Source organism: Hylobates moloch, unplaced genomic scaffold, assembly GCF_009828535.3.
Source record: "Hylobates moloch isolate HMO894 unplaced genomic scaffold, HMol_V3 SCAFFOLD_11, whole genome shotgun sequence".
Classification (NCBI taxonomy): Eukaryota; Metazoa; Chordata; class Mammalia; order Primates; family Hylobatidae; genus Hylobates; species Hylobates moloch.
Genome location: NW_026652286.1, coordinates 73,751,836 through 73,773,800, shown reverse-complemented (window position 1 = coordinate 73,773,800; position 21,965 = coordinate 73,751,836). Strand labels below are relative to the sequence as shown.

General features: G+C 37.7%; 1 protein-coding gene across 4 annotated transcripts in view; it reads left to right on the top strand.

Moving 5' to 3' along the window:
• The window catches only part of PGR (progesterone receptor), an 84,293-nt gene that overhangs the window by 23,891 nt on the left and 38,437 nt on the right, over window positions 1-21,965 (top strand). For all 4 annotated transcript variants that reach the window (XM_032168113.2, XM_032168112.2, XM_058446516.1 and 1 more), the window contains exon 3: window positions 13,546-13,662. In XM_032168113.2, the coding sequence (XP_032024004.1) occupies window positions 13,546-13,662 (117 nt within the window). The remainder of the gene's footprint in view (window positions 1-13,545; window positions 13,663-21,965) is intronic.

Here is a 21,965-nt window from a genome sequence, read left to right as displayed (position 1 = left end):
TTTCTTAAAAAAAAAAAAAAAAAAAAGGAATATGCTACCAAATAGGACTCTTTAAATCAATTGGCTCCTCCTTCAGAAAACATCCAGAACCTGACCTCTTATCACCACCTCCACTGACCACTTTGGTTCAAGCCACTCTTATTCCCCTTTGGATGTATTGCGGTGGTCTCTTGACAGTCTCATTTCTATCCTTACCCTCCTGGATTCCGGAGGTTAAGAGTCTGCCCTCAACTTAGAAGCCTTTGTGATACTGTTAAAATATAAGTCAGATCATGTTACCCTTCTGCTTCAGTGTCTCCAGTGGTACCATATCTTTTAGAGAAAAATCAAATTTCTTACAGTGGCCTTCAAGACCCTACAGCATCTGCACTCTGCTGCACTCTGATTGTACTATCTACTACTCTTCTCCCTGGCTTAGCCAGCTCTAGCCTTACTCACATCCTCAAACAATCCCTGTCATCTCTTAGCATCTTAGCAATTTCTTCTTTCCTCTCTAATTCCTTTCCCCAACACTCCCCACTTCTCCAACCCATTCCAGCTTCCAGCTTCCAGCTTCCATGAATATCCTGAAACAACAAACTTTGGTTACTGCCGGTGTCTCACTTAACACATTCCCCCACTAGAGTGTTGTCAAGTTGTCTCATTTAACACCAGTAACATTTAATATCAGTAATAGGCAGATTCTATCTTAGGAAAAACATGCCTAAAATTTATTTGCTGAAAAAAAAGAAAAGAAAAATTTGGATAATAATCTGCTTTGAATTATTACAAACACAATAATATCTGTGAAACAAGACTGAGTGTCATAAGGAAACAATCAGATTAGATAAAAGCATAGCTGGATGAGATAAGAAAATACTGCAGTATGATCCAAAATGCAATAACAGAGTTAAAATCCATATTGGTAGTCATAAAGAGCAGGAAATAACACCAATTATGTAGAGTTCACTTTTAAGGAGTTACTTCAGAATGAAGAGAAATTGGTAAACTGGTGAAAATTACACACTATGATTTATTGTTTTTATTATGTACCAGTCATTGTGGTAACATTTCATCTAATTTAGCTCACTTAATCCATATAACAGCCTTATAAAATGTTTATCTCTATATTATGTGTGGGAAAACTAAGATATTTGATTAAATAATTTTATCATGCTGCAGAAAGTGACAGAACTGAATTTGAATGAAAGTCTATTTGACTCTAAAGCATATGGCCTTATCACTATGCTGTTAGACAACAGATATGATGAATAGAGAGCACATATGCAACCCATAAATATCCAGTGATTCTGAAGAAGAAACTAAAAAACAAGGCAAGCAAAAGTATTAATTGATTATAGAAAATGACTCTTCCTTATGTATCTTTTTTACGAGATCATTTCTACATTGTGTCATCAGCACCTAGATCAATGTTGGCACATGGTAGATATTCAAGAAATATTTGTTTATTGAACTGTCATAATTACTATTAAGCATTTATTCTGTGTCTGCTATGGTGCTATAGATTTTATATACATTATTTTACCCTCAAAGCAACTTTTAAACTGTTATTTTATAGATGAGGATAATGTAGTGCCAAGAAGTTAAATGATCTGCTCAAGGTTATATAGCTAATAATAGGTGGTCAAACATGGATAACAGAAGTAAGTTTAGCAGTTAAATAAAAGTTTTACTTTTTAGATCGAAAGGACTCACTGCATCCCAGGTAAATATAATTTTAAAAAGCTAAAACTTTGCATATATTGGTAATTTTTTAAAATTATTCATAAGAAGAAAAAACACCCTATATGCATTTAAGTAGGATTAATACAACTGGATAACTACTAAGACATAAAAATTGGGTTGACATTAGATTTCCTCTTTGAGTACTAAATGCTGAGATTGGCAAAAATTCCATCAGGTTGAGTTGCTATTCTTGGGTGAAGATAACATATATTCTTATATATGTGAGAGGTCAGGAATATGCCCAATGTCTACCAGAGTACTTGTTTGTCTGATGCTTGGACTAATTTGGGATTCCTGTAGTGTCCTGTAGTTCAGGGTGAAGTTTAGTAACATGCAGGGGTAAGAGACAGGAGGTGCTATTCTCTGCCCTGCTGCTCACCAATGTGCTGTATCCCTCCCCAGGATCGCCCTTAAGGTCTCAGATGCTCACACCTGGTCTTCAGTGCCCAGTGGTCTGTTCTCTAGCTAGCATATTCTGTGTCGTCTTAGATTCTAGTCCAAAGACTATTTAGATCTGCTCCATCCTTGGGAATTTCCACGCACTTTATTATTTCTTCTAGGGCAGGGGTCCCCAACCTAGAACAAGCCTACGATTTGTGGGTCATACCATACCGACTTTCACTGTTTGATTCCTTGAACTATTGAACATACGTTATCATTTCTCCTGCCATTTTACTCACCTGCTGCTCACCTCCTGCTGTGAATCAGGCCACACAGCAGGAGGTGAGCAGCAGGTGAGTGAGCATTACTGCCTGAGCTGCACCTCCCATCAGACCAGTGGCGGCATTAGATTCTCATAGCAGCGCAAGCCCTATTGCAAACTGAGCATGTCAGGGATCTAGGTTGTGCTCCTTATGAGAATCTAACTAATGCCTGATAATCTGAAGTGGAACAGTTTCATCCTGAAATCACCGCTTCCCCCAACCCCCTCACCCCTCACTGCCCCCGGTCCGTGGAAAATTCGTCTTTCATGAAACCTGTCCCTGGTGCAAAAAAGGTTGGAGACTGCTGTTCTAAGGAAAATTAAATGTTTAAATATCTACTTTGTTACAAGGTTACATGAAATAAACCAGTTAAATGCTTAGTATATTGGTGTCTAATATACTCAATAAGATTTTCCTTCTCTCCTTCACCCCCACACCTTTTTTCTTCACTTTTATCAAAAATCCTTGGATCTTCATGAAGATATTTTAAAACCTACTGATTTGTTATTGTCCAGCTGTCTTTCACACTCTGCTAGATAGTCACTCTTCATTCCACTTTACATGACCATCCCCTGACTTACTAACGTGAAAAACTGGTCTGAACCTTTGTCTCATTCTGCATGCATCTTCAGAATATGCTGGATTCCAGAAAACATACAAAAGACTTTAAGGAATAGTACAGCGAATATCTATAATCAACAATTTGAAGGTAAGTTGCAGACATCATGACATTGCACCTCTTAAGACTTCAAAATTCATGTCTTAAGGACAAGAACATCTTCCATTATAACCACAGTATTATCACCCCCAAATTTTAACATTGATAAAACTATTCTAATATTCAGCTAGTATTAAAATTTCTTCAGTTTTTCCCAAAATGTTTTGTATAGAATTTTTTTTTTATTCAGGATCCAGTCAGGAATTGTGTATTTTACTTGGTTAACAACTCCATTTAGTTTTCTTTAATCTAAAAAGATCTCCCACCTTTTTTTGTCTTTCAGGACATTGGCATTTTTTTTAGGAGTCTAGGCCAGCCATTTTGTAGAAAGTTCCATAATCTGGCTTTGTCTGATTTTTCCCCCACATAATTATATGCCAGTTAAACGTTTTGACAAGAATCCTACATAGGCCAACAGTTCTCAGACACTGACCCCCTTATGTGCTTAAAAATTGCTTCAAGCCCAAAGAGCTTTTGTATATGTGAATTATCTCTCTCAGTATTTACTGTGTTAGAAATTAAAACTCATAATGTTTTAAAACTTTTTATTAGCTCTTTTAAAAAAATGCAAACCCATTAGATACTAATTTTTCAAACCAAAAAATTTAATGACAAGAATGACATTGTTTTACACTTTTATAAGTCATTTTAATGTCTATCTTAGTAGAAGACAGCTGGATTCTCATATGTGGATGGAATATTTTAATTGTCTTTTCAGACTTGACAAGTGGTGGCCATTTCATTAGGAATTGCAAAAGAATGATTCTCTATTTCTATTATCCCTTCTGATTTTATCAGCTATAAATATTTTTAATAGTTCTCTCTTTCTTCCAAGAGGCAATCTGGTAACTTAAAATACACTTAATAATGGAAAGCCTAACAGATACTTATTATTTACTTTTAATTTTCGGTTTTCAAAGTTGTTAAGTTTGTGCCCTAGTAATTTCCAGTGGTTTCCAGTGAGTTCCTCTCGTTTCTTTCATTCTTTCTCTTCTTACATATCATTATGTACTCATGTTTTCTTAAATATATATTCAATGTGTTTTAATCACTTGAACCAGTTCTTTTTGATGTTCAAATTGTTTTAATTTTGGTTGGTGTGAATTATCAGTGGTCAGTGAAACACAATTTTATTAGCCCTCAGTAAAAGCAAATCATCTGTCACAGCAAAGCATCCCAGGCTCAACTTGCACATTTCCTGCCCTAGTCCTGGATCAGTCATTTCCCCAAGGAGCTCTGGTTCCTTTTAGATGAAAATTATATTAGATGTGAAAATCTGAATTCCTGCTGGAGTTGTCTTTACTTCTGAGCATTTTCAGTGAACAGACCTAGAAAATATCTCTTTTTGAAAAAGGAAGGGGATCATGAGTTTATATCATGATTTCTCAACCTCACACTATTGACCTGTTGGGCCACATAATTGTTGCAGGGGGGATGTCCTGTGCATTATGGGATGTTTAGCAGCATTTTTGGCCTCTCTGCAGTAATACCTACCCTCTAGTTGCATAAACCAAAATTGTCTCCAGATATTGTGAAATGGCCTGGTGAGGAAGGGAGCAAAATTGCCTCCAGTTGAGAATTACTGGTTTATGTTTGTATTTCTAGCAAAATCAAAATAATTACTAGTTGTTTTATCTATATGTATTGTGTGTGTGTGTGTGTGTGTGTGTGTGTGTGTGTGTGTGTGTGTGTGGATTCAAAATACTATATCAGCATTATTACCTCTAACAACAAAACTTCTTTGTAGACTAGTTCTTCCATCTTCTGCATAAAATCTTAGGCCAGTCCCATAGATTTTAATCAGAAGAACAACCTCATTCCACTAACTGTATTAGTCTGTTCTCATGCTGCTATGAAGAAATACCTAAGACTGGGTAATTTATAAAAGAAAGAGGTTTAATTGATTCACAGTTCCACATGGCTGGAAAGGCCTCAGGAAACTTACAGTCATGGTGGAAGGGGAAGCAAACATGTCCTTCTTTACAAGGCAGCAGGAGAGAGAATGAGTGCCAGTAGGGGAAATGCTAGACTCTTATAAAAGCATCAGATCTCATGAGAATTCACTGATTGATCACACTGCTCATGATGATCACGAGAAGAGCATGGGGGGAACCACCCCCATGATTCAGTTACCTCACGCTGAGTTCCTCCCACAACATGGGGGGATTATGGGATTACAATTCAAGATGAGTTTTGGGTGGGGACACAAAGCCAAACCATATCAGTAATCAAAATGCCCAGGGAAGCATTATGCCAAATTTTCAAATCCTCTTCTAAATTTAGATTTCTTCTTTGCCCCAATTCAGCACTCACTGCTTTGAGCTTGAAGTCTAAGGGAAGAACAAATAAGATCTGCTTCTTCTCTGTTTATGCTGCCCACACTCACCCACTGACAGCTGATTTTGACCCTTCCAGGGCCAAGGTGTGGGAAGAGAAGTTAGACAGAGAGCACAATTTTACACAACAAGTAGGAATTTTGCTGGCACTGGGGTTATCTGTGTTTGGTGGGTGATTACAGGCTGCTCTTCCTCTAGTGGGATCCTTTGGTGAGATTCCTGGAGATACTTTACTGAGAGGCTCTAACTGTAATCCTGTAATGCTGTAGTGCAGTAGACACCTCTCTTCTCTCTAGACATGACCGTGACCCTCTGCTTCTGGAGTTCCGCTGACTGACCCTACACAGATTCTGTTGGATCACAATACTCTAGGTTGTCCTCTTAGCTGGAGCCAGTTTTTAAAGGAAAGAAACTTTTATTAATAAATATTTTCAGACAAGCACTCAAAGATGTAGAGCTTATTAGTAGGTAAATGAAACGACGTTATTATCACCCAGACCAAAAAATTTAAAGATCATTAGGTTCCCAGAGGCTCCATTTTGCCCCTTCCAATCATTCCCCAAAAGTAACCGCCATCCCAATTTCTAACATGATAGATTGGTTTGAACTATTTTAGAACTTTATATTAATGGAATCAGATAGTATTTTTCTGTGTCTGCTTATTTTACACATCATACTTATGTAGTTCATCCACATTTTGCATGGAGCTAGACATTTATTCTCATTGCTGTATAATAATGCATTGAATAAATAAAACCACTTGTTTACACATTTTGCTATAGGTGATCATTTGGGTTGTTTTCAGATTGAGGCTATTATGAACACTGCTGCTATAAATATTCTTGTACAAATCTTTCATTTTTTGCATGTGTACACACCTGTCCCTACAGATAAGCTTTTCATTTGCCTCTCGAAGGACCCTGGCAATTTCAATGGTCCCGTACCAGTCTTTGTTCCTTGGCCCAGGTTCCTATACCATGTGATAGTGAAAATTCACCTCCCATTAAAGGCCAATATTTTATTTTTTTTATGTTGTTTTTAGGCATAAATGATTTTTGTCCTCACCCTGAATTTTGGACAGATTCCTGGCTTCCTGGCATTTTCTGTATAGTGTTTTCTAGCCCTGTTTTCATTGCTAGGGCAGCCTTTTAAGGTTCTACATTTTTATGCATATAGTTCAGCCCTGCCACTCTCTTCCATTGGGACTGAAGTAATATATTCCATCCTCTCATGGGCTTTAAACCCCATTTCTTATCTTTTAGGCATTTCTTTTATCTGTATCTGAAACTTTTTTGGATCACTGCAGAGTCTAGTTGTTTGTTCCTCTGGCTTTCATTTCTTTTTTCTTTTCTGGCTTGTAGAGATTTACCTACCTTTTTTTCCAGACTGTAATTAAGCAACATGCTTCTATTATATTTTATCCAGTATTTCTGTGTTTGTGGTAGGAAGATTGCCCTCATATGGACCAGCTCATGTTGCTTCAAGCCTGTGACTGGTGGGTCATACCATACTGACTTTCACTATTTCATTCCTTAAACTATTTAACATATATTATTTCCTGCCATTTGACTGTGTATTTTCCCCTCCTTTTCAAAAATGCCATGAAAACTTGTGAACTCTCTCAGACCTAAGTGAAATATGTTCACTTGTGCTCATATTGAGAAGCAACACAAACAATATAGATTTCTTATTTTACAGGTAAGTCCCTTTCTTGTTTATAATAAAGATATTTTATTTCCTTTAAAATGGAATTTTGTCATCTATCTAAAATTTTTGTAAGTCACTAGGCAAATAAAATGATCTAATCACATTTTGATAGTGCTTTTATTTTCACAGAATATTTTTTAATAAGAGTAACACTTGGGGCTGGGCGTGGTGGCTCACGCCTGTAATCTCAGCACTTCAGGAGGCTGAGGCAGGTGGATCACAAGGTCAGTAGATCAAGACCATCCTGGCTAACACGGTGAAATCCCATCTCTACTAAAATTACAAAAAATTAGCCAGGCGTGGTGGCGGCCGCCTGTAGTCCCAGCTACTCGGGAGGCTGAGGCAGGAGAATGGCATGAATCCAGCAGGCGGAGCTTGCAGTGAGCTGAGATCACTCCACCGCACTCCAGCCTGGGTGACGGAGTGAGAATCTGCTAAAAAAAAAAAAAAAAAAAAAAAAGTAAAACTTGGAAATTAGATGTTAAAAATAATCTTGTTATACTTCACATTTAATTATGGTCTATTACTATAAAAAGGCAAGAAATTGCTGAATAAAAGGCATTCTGTAAGAAAAAAAGTTAAAAAGTGTAAAAAATCAGAAGCAAGTGACTACTATATATGACAATAAGTGAAATATGTCATACTGTTGAGTATAACTATATTTACAAATATAAGTGAAACAATAGGTATAATTGTGTATACACTTATCTAAAAAAATATTTATCAAACTGTATTTTACACAAGAGTTAAAAGTATCAAACTAAGTAGTTCCTACTCTTATAGAACCTAGTAGCTATAGGCACACAGTATACAATAGGAATACGTTGAATGTGCAGTTGGTATGCAGAAGAAATGTCTAAAGCCTTTATGAGAGCAGTCAGGTAAGACCAGATGAGGGGAGCAGTTAAGCCAAGGCTTGAAAGATGAGTGAGATTTTGTTAAGTTGATAAATTGGAAGGAAGGGAGGAAAGTCATAGAGGCATGAGAGAGTTTGGGGGTAATCCAAGGATGTTAGTACTCTGGAGCATAAAGAACATGGGAAAGAGTATGTGATTAGAAAGAAAAGACATAACAGTTTGAACTCACCCCGCTTTCCCCACCCTAAAACAGATCAGTTTTGCAAGGAGATAGAAGCGTAGTGCTCTATTAAGCTCCCCAGGTTTCAACAGGGGCAGATGATGCATATATTAAGGGAGAGAGCTAGATAGTGGCTCCCAGTGGGGTGAACTCCCCTATTTATCATTATGCCATGTAACCTGTTTGTGGTGGCTTATAGCTTATAAGTGTTCCTAAATGTCTTATAACTCCTGGTGGTGACAATGTAGGTAAATAGCAAAGATGGTAGCAAATGGAATGCTCTGAGTGGTTTAATATGGTTTTACACTTGTTGTAGAGTCACAATGTTATGTTGGACCGAGGAGAAGAAATAATATGCAATTTCAGCCATCAACCTACGGTTTATGATGAGTGAGCGAGTGGATCTAGACAGGGATGTGTTTCTCAAAACCAGAATATAAACTGCGGACTGTTGTCTGAAGAAAATGGTAGCAACTGATGTTATGTTAGATTTTCATCTTTTTCTAGATTTCCAGGAAAATGTTGTGACAGGGCTAATGCATTTGTGCCTGGCCTTTCTTCACCTGCATATACAGCCAGGTACCTGATGTAGTGAGTGGCTCCCACTGCATTCATTGCATTCTTGGTGGCTCTGAGTCCTGGCCAGGCATTATGGTTCAGAGGCAATGCCTGGGCCCCATGCCAAATTATCTTAGTCAGCTCTAGTTGGAACTGGCTGGCTACAACATTTCTTTAAGCCAAAAAATTGCTTGAGAAGGTAAACTTTTAACTATACTCCCCATATTTTGTTTGCATGATAATGCATCTACTTTGCAGTTTTGATGGCTCATCACTTAATGTTAAAGATGATGAAAAGTTAGAGTGAATTGAGCTTCCAGATTTCTTTAAACCATTCCAGTCTGTCACAGGCAGTCTACAATGATATGAGTCGTGCCAACCCCTCAAGGTCATGACTTCATGCCCGTGCCCTTAATTATTAAAAATTGTCCTTCCAACTCAAACTTTAAATATTGGACATCTAAGTCATTTTTTCTTCCAAACTTAAAAGACTTGCATTCTGTTTGGTAACTATAATTTCCTTATTTATACTCATGTTTAAATTTATACTTATGTTTAAATTTATTTGGTACTTATCATCAGTCTCTTCATACTAGACTTCCTACCTCATACATTGTGTGCTATAACTTATCTATTGTTGACTGGATTACATCTTTAGGAAGAGCATACTGCGGTCTTATTTCCCAATTTCATGCATGTTTGAGAATATCTTTAAGTTGCCTTTAAAACTGAATAACTTGACTAGATATAGATCTCTTAGACCACATCTAGAAAAAATCTAACTATATTTGAGATTTAGATGTGTTATAATCATAATTATAACAGACATTTGTTAAGTACTTGCTATGTGCCAGACTATTCTAAGCTCTTACATGAGCTTGTGTATTCCTTAGATCCAATCCAAGGTACTAATGTTATCTTCATTTTAATTGCCAAATGTCATCCAGCTACTAAGTGATGAGATTGACATTCACACTTAAACAGTAACTTTCTATACTACCTCTCAAGATAATTAACCTAAAATGTTTAACTGCGTGACCTTGAGCATGTTATTTAACTTCTAGATGCCTCAGTTAACTCTGTATAAAATGAGAATAATAATACCTCCAAACGTTGCTTTGATGATGAAATGAGTTAATATATGTCAATAGCTCATAACAATGCCTGGCACATAGTAAGTGCTTAATAATTGTCTGTTGTTCTTTTATTATTTTTATTTGTGGATAGTAAGTTGCAGATCTGAGCTTTGAACAAGCAGTCTGGCCTCTGTAACTTTGCTCTTCGGTACTACAGTGTAGTGTCAGCAATTAAGATGGCATTTTAATTTACTGGGGGAAAACATGGATTAGTCAGTAAATAGTGTTGGGATATAGTAGATACTCAATACTTGTTGAATGAATGAGAGTTTTATAAAAGTATCAATACATTAACTTAAATATTAACAAATAGATATTAAATACCATTTAGATTTGCATGGACAGTTTGGAAATACTTTAGTCTGTTCCACTGCAATAAAAAAAAAACCTTAGACTGGGTAAATTTATAAATACAGAAATATTTTCTGACAGTTCTAAAGGCTGAGAAGTCCAAGATGAAGGTGGCACAGATTCCATGTCTGGTAAAAGCTTGCTCTCTTCTTCCAAGATGGTGCACCTTGCTGCATCCTCACATGGCAGAAAGGGCAAAAAGGACCAAATTCATTCCCTCAAGCCCTTTTAAAAGGCTACTGATTCCATCCATGAAGGCAGAGACCCCACCTCTTAATATTGTCATGTTGGGGATTAAGTTTCAATATGAATTTTGAAGGGGACACAAACATTCAAACCATAGCAAGAAGGAAGCAAAAATGGGAATAGATGCATGATTATCAAATTGTAGGTTATTTTCTGTTTGAATTTCCTTATGTTCTTATAGAATTTCTCTAATAATACAATTCATGATATAATTTGAACAGATAACCACTTAATTGTATTTTGTATATATTGAGTTTGAGGTACCTAGAAATATGACTGGAAGGTGAGAGCTCATATTGAGATTTTGGGACCATCAGAAGATAATGAGACTACCCACAAAGTGTGTGCAGTGGCACACAACATATAATGAATAAGCAAAGTAAGAGGAGTTGACAAAGGGAATTTAAAAGGAACTGCTAGAAAGACAGGTCAAGAGTCAGAAAAGAGAGGCCCCAAATTATGAATCAATGGGACAGGTAGGGGAAGAAATTACCTGAAGCAAATGATTCAGGTCAGGAAAGCATTCACAGCATTTAGGAATGAAAAAATCTTTGATGGTGTTAAGCCATTTTATAAGAATAGTGAATATACAAGTCAAATTACCACATAGGAATAAAGAAAGTTAGGCAGAAACAGCAAATGTAGATGATGTTTTCAACAACTTTGATGACCAAAAAAGGGGAATGGATTCAAGGAGAATCTAGAGTGAGCTAGGGTTCCTTTTTTTGGTGCTGGAACTTTTTTGGATGGAAAAATAATGAGAGAGCAGGACATCATTGGACTGGAGAGACTAAAGATTTTAGGAGAGATAGGAGGAAATTGATGGAGCAAGACTTGAAAGGTAGGAAGGAATTGTTTGAAGGACAAAAGCAAAAACCGTTGGTAAGGAGGACTCTCCTTGAGACACTGAATAAGGAGATGATATTGTAGGCCATTTTAGAAGTGTAAGTGAGACAGATCAGCAGCATGCCAGCTTCTGGTGTTTAGATCAGACCGTTTTCCTGCGTATTTATGACCTAGGAGCAGAGAGTAGGACAGCCTGTCTTCAAACAATTACATCTGCATGCTCTATTTCTTGAAGTCTGTTTTCTGTATACAGAAAACCTTGGTGGGCATGGTGGCTCATGCCTGTAATCCCAGCACTTTGGGAGGCCAAGGCGGGCAGATCACCTGAGGTTGGGAGTTCAAGACCAGCCTGACCAACATGCAGAAACCCTGTCTCTACTAAAAATACAAAATTACCCAGGCATGGTGGCGCATGCCTGTAATTCCAGCTACTCAGAGACTGAGGCAGGAAAATTCCTTGAACCTAGGAAGGTGGAGGTTGTGGTGAGCCAAGATTGTGCCGTTGCTTTCCAGGCTGGGCAACAAGAATGAAACTCCGTCTGAAAAAAAAAAAAAAAGAAAAATAGAAAATCTTTCTATTTTCTGTTCTCTCTTCTTATATCAATATAGGTTCGAAATAGATGATCAGTTGATAGACTGACTTACACACACCTTGCTTTCACAGTCACTCCTATAGCCTAAATATATATCTTGTGGTAAAAAAAAAAATAGAGTCAAATCAGAAAGTAGTATGCAGTACACTCTGCTAACCTCCTGTAGGACTGGCATTATGTGCACAAAAGTCAGCATAGATATGAGACTTCACAGTTACCCTTTATTAGGTGAAGGCTTAATTCCTGGGACTCTAAACAAGAGATGAACACTGTGTGAGTGTACATGAACATAAGTTTATAGAGGCATGCATCTTTAAGAAAATATTTGTGCTTTTCCAGAAATGCCTGAGGTCAGGAACCTTCTTGATATCAGCTGTCACATAGATAGGCCTTTTGGCCTTTTTGCCCTTTGCCATTTAGGCTAATCCTTTCCCCTGCTTGATTAAGTACATGTTTTAGGTACCTCTGAGTTCCTTTACTACAAACTTTGGCCAGAAGACTCTGATTTTAATCTTAACTAATGTAAAATACTACAGGAAAATTCCATGATCTTTTAAAATTATGTGTCATGCTTCAGAAGTATAAGTAGGCTGAAGTAGGCTGATGATATTAAAAGACTCACAGTCTGTTTTAAAGAAATTTATTGGGAAAAAAAAAGAGAGTGTCAAAAAAAAGTAAATTAATGTTTACATGTTTAAGCTGAATTTTTTTATTTTTGTTAAATCTAAATAAATTAGATTGTTCCATGCCTTATTAACATATTTGTGGTTTAAAAATCATTGTTGAATATTAAATTCACGTGCTAGACCTTTTTAAAGGCATCCATAGTTTCCTCTACACAAAGTGACCCCAGGGTGATGTGTGATGTGTATTATCTACACTTCTATAATGTTTCTCTTCTTTACGGAGCACTTCTATATGTTTTAAGTTCTTCCTTTATCAATTTCTGTTCAAGGTATTTTCTAATGTGTAGTCAATATAAGGCAGGTATTAAATTCAGTACAATAAGTGATCTTTTTTACATGCTCTTCTGTTGGTTTCTTGAAGAGAGAACCAGCTCTGGGGTTTTTCCAATAGAACTAAGTATTTAGATTTTTTTAAAAAGGTCTATTCCAGGAGCCTCTTCAATTCTTTCATCTGTATCTATTTTCTTGAAGGCATCAATGACAGAAAGAAAGGTTTTACTAGAGTTTGACCACCTCGTACAACTAATGCTTATCAGAAACGTGTAGCTAATCTTGAAATGACATCTAAAGGCAATCTGATACTGACACCATTGAGAAGATTAACAGAAATCTTTTGCAAAAGATTTTTAAAGGAGCCCTAGGCTTGATTCTTCAGCTATGCTCACCTAATTTAGGCTTCTAAAGGCACAGGTAAAGTACTGAGCAGTTTTATGGCTTCACCAACATTCAGCTGTGCCAGGCAGGAAGCTGGCTGAGTCATGCACTTGCTGATGTGTATCTAGTCTCTATTTCAGTTGTCACTGCATAGAATTTCCAGTGAATCTTAGACATTGTAAATAATTTTGACTCTTTGGTTTTTTAGGGCAGCATAACTACTTATGTGCTGGAAGAAATGACTGCATCGTTGATAAAATCCGCAGAAAAAACTGCCCAGCATGTCGCCTTAGAAAGTGCTGTCAGGCTGGCATGGTCCTTGGAGGTAATTCTGATGTTTTCATCAATAGTATACTGTGTAATCTTTATACTATAAAACTGTGTGTCAGAAAATTGTAATTTCTTATTCATCTTTGTTTTTGTTTTGTTTTTTCTGTCTTGATTATTGGCAGTGACTCTGCACATGTGAGTGTCTGAATGAAGCAACCAATACCATTCCATTAACTTTACAGGTTTCTAGCATATTGAGGTCCGTTAAGAGAAGAAAACTCCATTCATCTATATTGCCTATAAGTAGAGGTTATGGGCAATGCACTGACCTGTCATTAAGTAATGTGTTGGAGTCTAGGCTTTGCTGCCCATCTCCTGTGTGACCATAGCCCTTCCTGGGCATCAGTCTACTTATCTGTAAAATGAGAGCATTAACATTCCTTTCAGCTCAAAAAATTGACTCTGCAAATTGGTCAGGTGCATTGCTTACTAGCTTCTCCAAGTGATTGATTAAAGCAAGATTACTGTAACTGGGGTAGGAATCCATTTGATGAAGAGTTATATTAGGAATTCCCTTTTCCCATATTTTTATTAGAATCTTTAAAACTTTCAGTAATGTAGCACACATTTTTAAAAATTAATGTCAGATAGTGACAGATAGTTTGAATGAAAACAGCAGAGTGAGAGATCAAGCGAGCCACAGTTATGCAAGACACGTCTACTCCCTTGCGTTTTTTCACTTAGCCACATCCTGCACAACACTGGGAATCGTGGCTTTTACATCTAGATATAACTTTTTAAAAACGTAATAAAAATATTACATAATTTTTAAAGCTAAAAATGTTTTTTCAGTGCACTAACTATAAACAGCTTGTGTTCCATCGACGTTGTGTGTATTTTCCTCTGGGAAATGCTATATTTAGACCAATGCTTGTCAAGTTTAAAGCATATGCAACTGTCACCTCCTTTGTTTTTGCAAACATGCAAAATTAATCACCCAGGTAACATGCTGGGCACTTTACAGTAATTCATGTAATTAGATCACTTATAGAATTTTATAATTTCTTGATTAAAGATTTGTTTTCCTAAGTTAAGGGCTGTGATTAGGTTGACAGTAGTGCCTGGCTTAAGGAGGTGGTCAGTAACTTTCTATTAACTGAATAAAACCACAATCTCAGCAGATTAAAATTGTTTTTGAGTCCCACACCTCAATTACCACCTCTTTGTATTTCTGTTTCCTCTCAGAAGTCTTAAGGAACCTCCTAAATTTTAGAAAACACAACTTTTTCACAAAATCACACATCTGGTCAATGTCGGAGCCAGAAGAAAGACCTGAAGGTATTCTGACCCTGGCGCAGCCATTGTTTTCTCCTTGGCATGCTTGCCTTAGAAAGTAGCAGAGCGTCTAATGCTGACACTTCGATTCCCTTAAGATCATTAATCTTGAGTGTTTTCCCAATGACTTTAAAAGACTCTTCAATTTTATCAAAGAATGGAAATGGCAGAGTTCTGGATAGAACCCTCAGAATATTCCTGGGGATCAGCAATATAACCTAGAGAATTTTATGTTATCTTTTAATATTCTAGGGCTTTATTTATTTATTTATTTTTGAGACAGAGTCTTACTCTATCACCCAGGCTGGAGTGCAATGGCTCAATCTCGGCTCACTGCAACCTCTACCTCCCAGGTTCCAGCGATTCTCCTGCCACAGCCTCCCGAGTAGCTGGTATTATAGGCACCTGCCATCATGCCTAGCTAATTTTTGTATTTTAGTAGAGATGGTTTCACCATGTTGGCCAGGCTGGTTTTGAACTCGTGACCTCAGGTGATCTGCTCACCTCGGCCTTCTAAAGTGCTGGGATTACAGGCGTGAGCCACTGCACCCGGCCTTTAGCATATTATTCAAGCATCTATAATCCTTTGTCTTCTCTAACCAAACTGCTTGTTACTTTAGCCTGTTATTCCTATGCTTCCCAAGCCATATTCTATGGGCTTCACAGCTATTGCTGCATTTTCATACCTTTTATATTACTTATTTGCTTAACTCTACTCCCTCCATCCCTCCCTCCCTCCCTTCCTTCCTTCTTCTTACCTTCCTCCCTCTTCCCCCTCAATCGCTGTCTAACTTGCACCCCATCCCTTTCTTTCAGTAACTGTATATCGAGCCCTTTCTAGTTACCAGATACTATTCTAAGTTCTGGGCATATAGCAGCAAACAAAATGGACAAAATTCCTGCCCTCATAGATCTTACACTGTGGGAGGACTAGCAACAAATATACATGTCAAATAATGGTAAGTGCTGTGGAAAGATATTAAGCAGAGTTAGTGGGGATTATCAGGAAGCAGACTCACTACTAAACTCATTTCTCTAGTATTTTTGTTTTGCTTAGCCTCTTCCTAAGCAATAATATCTCTGAAATAATGGATTTGATATGCCAGTTATAATTTTTCTAAAAGACATTAATATACATTCTTAACTATTTAAATATCTATTTGATGTACCACCTAAAAACTGCTTGTATACCATAAATGATTATGTGTTACACTCTGGGAGAGAGTGTATTAGACCATTTTTTTCCAGCTATCGCAGCTCTCTTTATTTTTTCAGCTTTTATTTTAGCTTCAGTGGGTACATGTGCAGGTTTGTTACCTGGGTATATTGTGTGACACTAATGTTTGAGGTACAAATGATCCCATCACCTAGGTACTGAGGTACTGAGCATAGTACTAAATAGTTTTTCAACCCTTTCTTCTTCTTCCTTCCTCCTCTAGTAGTCCTCAGTTTCCATTGCCATTTTTATGCTCATGAGTACCCAATGTCTAGCTCCCACTTACAAGTGAGAACATGCAGTATTTGGTTTTTTGTTCCTGTGTTAATTTGCTTAGGGTCTTGGCCTACAGCTACATCCATGTTGCTGCAAAGGACATGACTTCGTTCTTTTCATGGCTGCATAATATTCCAGGGTGTATATATGCCACATTTTCTTTGTCCAATCCACTATTAATGGATGCCTCAGTTAATTCCATGTCTTTGCTATTGTGAGTAGTGCTGTGATGAACATGTGAGTGCATGTGTCTTGTTGGTAGAACAATTTCTTTTGGCTATATATCCAGTAATGGGATTGCTGGTCTAACGGTAGTTCTGTTTTAAGTTCTTTGAGGGCAAGGCGCAGTGGCTCACACCTCTAACCCCAGCACTTTGGGAGGCTGACGCGGATGGATCACGAGGTCAGGAGATCGAGACCATCCTGGCTAACACAGTGAAACTCCGTCTCTACTAAAAATACAAAAAATTAGCCAGGCATGATGGCGGGTGCCTGTAGTCCCAGCTACTTGGGAGGCTGAGGCAGGAGAATGGCGTGAACCTGGGAGGCAGAGCTTGCAGTGAGCCGAGATCGTGCCACTGCACTCCAGCCTGGGTGACAGAGCGAGACTCTGTCTCAAAAGAAAAAAAAAAGTTCTTTGAGAAGTGTTCAAACCAATTTCTACAGTGGCAGAACTAATTTACATTCCCACCAATGGTATATAAGTATTCCCTTTTTTCCACAGCCTCACCAGCATCTATTAGGTTTTGAGTTTTTTGGGTTTTCTTTTTTGAGACAGTCTCACCCTGTCACCCAGACTGGAGTGCAGTGGCACAATTATGGCTCACTGCAGCCTCAATCTCCTGGCCTCAAGTGATTTTCCTACCTCAGCATCCTGAGTAGCTGAGACCACAGGCACGCACCACCACACCTGGCAAACTTTTTATTTATTTTTTTTTTGTAGAGATAAGGTATCACTATGTTACCCAGTCAGATCTCAAACTTCTGGGCTCGAGTGATCCTCCCAAAGTGCTGGAATTACAGGTGTGAGCCACCATGCCTGGCATGAGTTTTTAATAATAGTCATTCTGATTGGTGTAAGATGGTATGTCATTGTGGTTTTGATTTGCATATCTTAATGATTAGTGATATGGAGCATTTTAAAATGTTTGTTGGCTGTTCGTATGTCTCCTTTTGAGAAGTGTCTATTCAAGTCTTTTGCCCATTTTTTTGGTGAGATTTTTTTTTGCTTGTTCAACTGTTTAAGTTCCTTATAGATTCTGGATATTAGACATTTGTTGGAGGCATAGTTTGTGAATATGTTCTCCTATTCTCTTGGTTGTCTGTTTACTCCATTGGTAGTTTATTTTGCTGTGCAGAAACTCTTTAGTTGAATTAGGTCTCACTTGTTAATTTTTGTTTTTGTTTCAGTTGCTTTTGAGAACTTAGTTAGAAATTATTTCCCAAGGCTAATATCCAGAATCATATTTCCTAGATTTTCTTTTAGGATTCCTATGGTTTGAGGTGTTATGTTTAAATCTTTAATCTACCTTGAGGTAATTTTTGTATATGGTGAAATGTAGGGGTCCAATTTCATTATTCTGCATGTGACTAGGTAGGTATCCCAGCACCATTTATTGAATAAGGAATGCTTTCTGCATTGCTTATTTTTGTCAACATTGTCAAAGATAGATGGCTGTAGGTGTGCACCTTTATTTCTGGGTTCTATATTCTGTTCCATTGGTCTGTGTGTCTGCTCTCGTGCCAGTATCATGCTGTTTTGGTTACTGTAGCCCTACAGTATAGTTTGGAATTGGGTAATGTGATGCCGCTGACTTTTCTTTTTGTTTAGGACTGCTGTAGTTATTTGGGCCCTTTTGATTTTATATAAATTTTAGAATAGCTTTTTCTAGTTCTGGAAAAAAATGTCATTGGTAGTTTGATAGGAATAACATTGAATCTGTAGATTGCTTTGGACAGTATGGCCATTTTAACAATACTGATTCTTCTAATCCATGAACATGGAATGTTTTTGCATGTGTTAGTGTCATCTATGATTTCTGTTAGCAATGTTATGTAGTTAGCCGTGTAGAAATCTTTCATCTGCTTAGTTGTATGTATTCCTAGGTATTTTGTGTGTGTGTGTGGCTATTGTAAATGGGATTACTTTCTTGATTTGGCTCTCACCTTAAATGCTATAGTTGTATAGAAATGGTACTAATTTTTGCATGTTCATTTTGTGTCCTGAAACTTTACTGACATCATTTATCAGTTTTAGGAGCCTTTTGGTGGAGTCTTTAGGATTTTCTAGTTATAGAATCATGTAATAGGCAAGAGAGATAGTTTGACTTCTTTTTTTCATGTTCGAATGCCTTTTATTCTTTCTCTTGCCTGACTGCTCTGACTAGCATTTCCAGTGTTAACAGGAATGTTGAGAGTGAGCATCTTTTTTCCAGATCTCAAGGAAAATTCTTCCAGCTTTTGCCCATTCAGTCTGATGTTGGTTGTGGGTTTGTCATTGTGGTCTCTTATTGTTTTTAGGTATGTTTCTTTGTTGCCTAGTTTCTTGAGGGTTTTTATCATGAAGTGGTATTGCATTTTATCGAAAGCTGTTTCTGTGTCTATTGTGTTGATCATGTGGTTTTATTTTTAATTCTTTTCATGTGGTGAATCGTATTTATTGATTTGCATATATTGAGCTAACCTTCCATACCAGGAGTGAAGCCAACTTGATCGTGGTAAATTAACTTTTTGATGTTTGATTTGGTTTGCTAGTGTTTTGTTGAGAATTTTTGTGTCTGTGTTTATCAGAGATATTGTCCTGTAGTTTTCCCTTTTCGTGGTATCTCTTACAGGTTTTGGTATCAGGGTGATGCTGGCTTCAGAGAATGAGTTAGGGAGGAGTCTTTCCCTCTCGATTTTTTAAAATAGTTTCAGTAGAATTGGTACCAGCTATACTTTGTGCATCTGGTAGAATTTAGCTGTGAATCTCTCTGGCCAGGGCTCTCTTTTTGGTTAATAAGTTTTTTTATTACTAATTCCACTTGGAACCCAATATTGGTCTGTTCAGTGCTTCAGTTTTTTCCTGATTTAAACTTGGGACATTGCGTGTTTTCGGGAATTTGTTCATTTACTCTAGATATTGTAGTTTGTGTGTGTAGAGGTGTTCACAATAGTTATCTAAGGATCTTTCGTATTTCTGTGGGATCAGTTGCGATGTCACCTTTGTCATTTCTGTTTGTGTTTATTTGGATCTTCTCTCTTTTTTTGTTAATCTAGCTAGCAGTCTATCAATCTTGTTTGTCCTTTAAAAAATAACTTTTGGTTTTGTTGATTCTTTGTATAGATTTTTGGGTCTCAGTTTCATTCAGTTCTGCTCTTTAGTTCATCCTTTTCTTCTGCTAGCTTTAGGGATAGTTTCTTTTTTTTCTTTTCTTTTTTTTTTTCCTCTAGGTGTGATGATAGGTCATTAATTTGAGATCTTTCCAGCTTTTTGAGGTAGGCATTTAGAGCTATAAACTCTCCTCTTAATATCGTTTTTGCTACATCCCAGAGATTTTGGTATGTTGTGTCTCTGTTTTCATTTATTTTAATTTTTTTATTTCTGCCTTGATTTTATTGTTTACTCAAAGTTATCCAGAGCAAACTTTTTAATTTCCATGTAATTGTGTGGTTTGTACAGATCTTCTCGATGTTGGCTTCTCTTTGTATTCCTCTGTGACCTGACAGTATGACTGGCATGATTTTGACTTTTTAAAATGTATTGAGTCTTGGTTTATGGCCAAGGATGTGGTGAATCTTGGAGTATATATTCTGTGTACAGGTGAGAAGAATTTATGTTCTGTGGTTGATGGGTGGATTATTCTGTAGATGTTTATTAGATCCAATTGGACAAGCATTGAGTTTAAGTCCAGAATTTATTTGTTAGTCTTCTGCCTTGATGATCTAATGCTATCAGTCCCCCACTATTGTTGTGTGGCTTCCTAGGTCCTTAGAAGTCCTTGTTTTATGAATCTGGGTGTGCCAATGTTGAGGGCATATATATTTAGGATAGTTAAATCTTCTTATTGAATTGAACTCTTTATCGTTATGCAATGCCCTTTTTCCTTTTTTACTGTTGTTAAAGTCTGTTTTATCTAATCGAAGAATAGCAACTCCTGCTCTTTTTTGTTTTCTGTTTGCATGCTACATCTTTCTCCAACCCTTTACTTTGAGCCTATGGGTGTCATTACATGTGAGATGGGTTTCTTGAATACAGAAGATGGATGAGTCTGGTTTTCCTAGCTGGTTTACCACTCTGTGACTTTTTTTTTTTTTTAGATGGAGTCTTGCTCTGATGCCCAGGCTGGAGTGTAGTGGCATGATCTCAGCTCACTGCAACCTCCACCTCCCAGATTCAAGCAATTCTCCTGTCTCAGCCTCCCAAGTATCTGGGCGTACATGCACCTGCCACCACGCCTGGCTAATTTTTGTATTTTTAGTAGAGACGGGGTTTTACCTTGTTGGTCAGGCTGGTCTTGAACTCCTGATCTCAGGTGATCCACCCGCCTCAGCCTCCCAAAGTTCTGGGATTACAGGTGTGAGCCACTGTGCCTGGACCCACTCTGTGACTTTTAAATGGGACATTGTATTAGTCCATTCTTGTGCTGCTATAAAGTACTACCTGAGACTAGGTAATTTATGAAGAAATGACATTTAAATGACTCATAGTTCTACAAGCTTAACAGGAAGTATAGCTAGACAACCTCAGGAAACTTACAATCAAGGCAGAAGGTGAGGGGAAGCAAGCATATCTTACCATGGCAGAGTAGGAGAGGTGGGTTGGGGGAGTGCTACACACTTTTAAATCATTATATCTTGGGAGAACCCACTCACTGTCATGACAATAGCATGGGGGAAATTTGCCTCCATGATCCAATCACCTCCTACCAGGTTCCTCCCTCAACATTGGCAATTACAATTCAACATGAGATTTGGATGGGGACGCAGAGCCAAACCATACCATTCTGCCCCTGGCCCCTCCCAAATCTATGTCCTTCTCAGTTTTCAAAACACAATCATGCCTTCCCAACAGTCCCCCAAAGTCTTAACTCATTCCAGCATTAACCCAAAAGTCCAAGACCAAAGTCTTGTCTGAGACAAGGCAAGTCCCTTCCACCTATGATCTTGTAATATCAAAAACAAGTTAGTTACTTGCAAGATACAATAGGAGTATGGGAATTGGGTAAATACTCCCATTTTAAATGGGAGTAACTGGCCAAAACAAAGGAGATACAGGCTCCAAGCAAGTTCAAAACCCAGCAGGGCAGTCATCAAATATTAGAGCTCCAAAATAATCTCTTTTGTCTCCATTGTCTCACATCCAAAGCATACCAATGCAAGGGGTGGGCTCCCAAGGCCTTCGGCAGCTCCACCCTGTGGCTCTACAGAGTACAGCCCCCACGGCTACTTTTACAGGCTGGCATTGAATGCCTGCAGCTATTCCAGGCACACAATGCAAGCTGTTGATGGATCTACCATTCTGAGGTCTGGTTGATGGTGGTCCTCTTCTC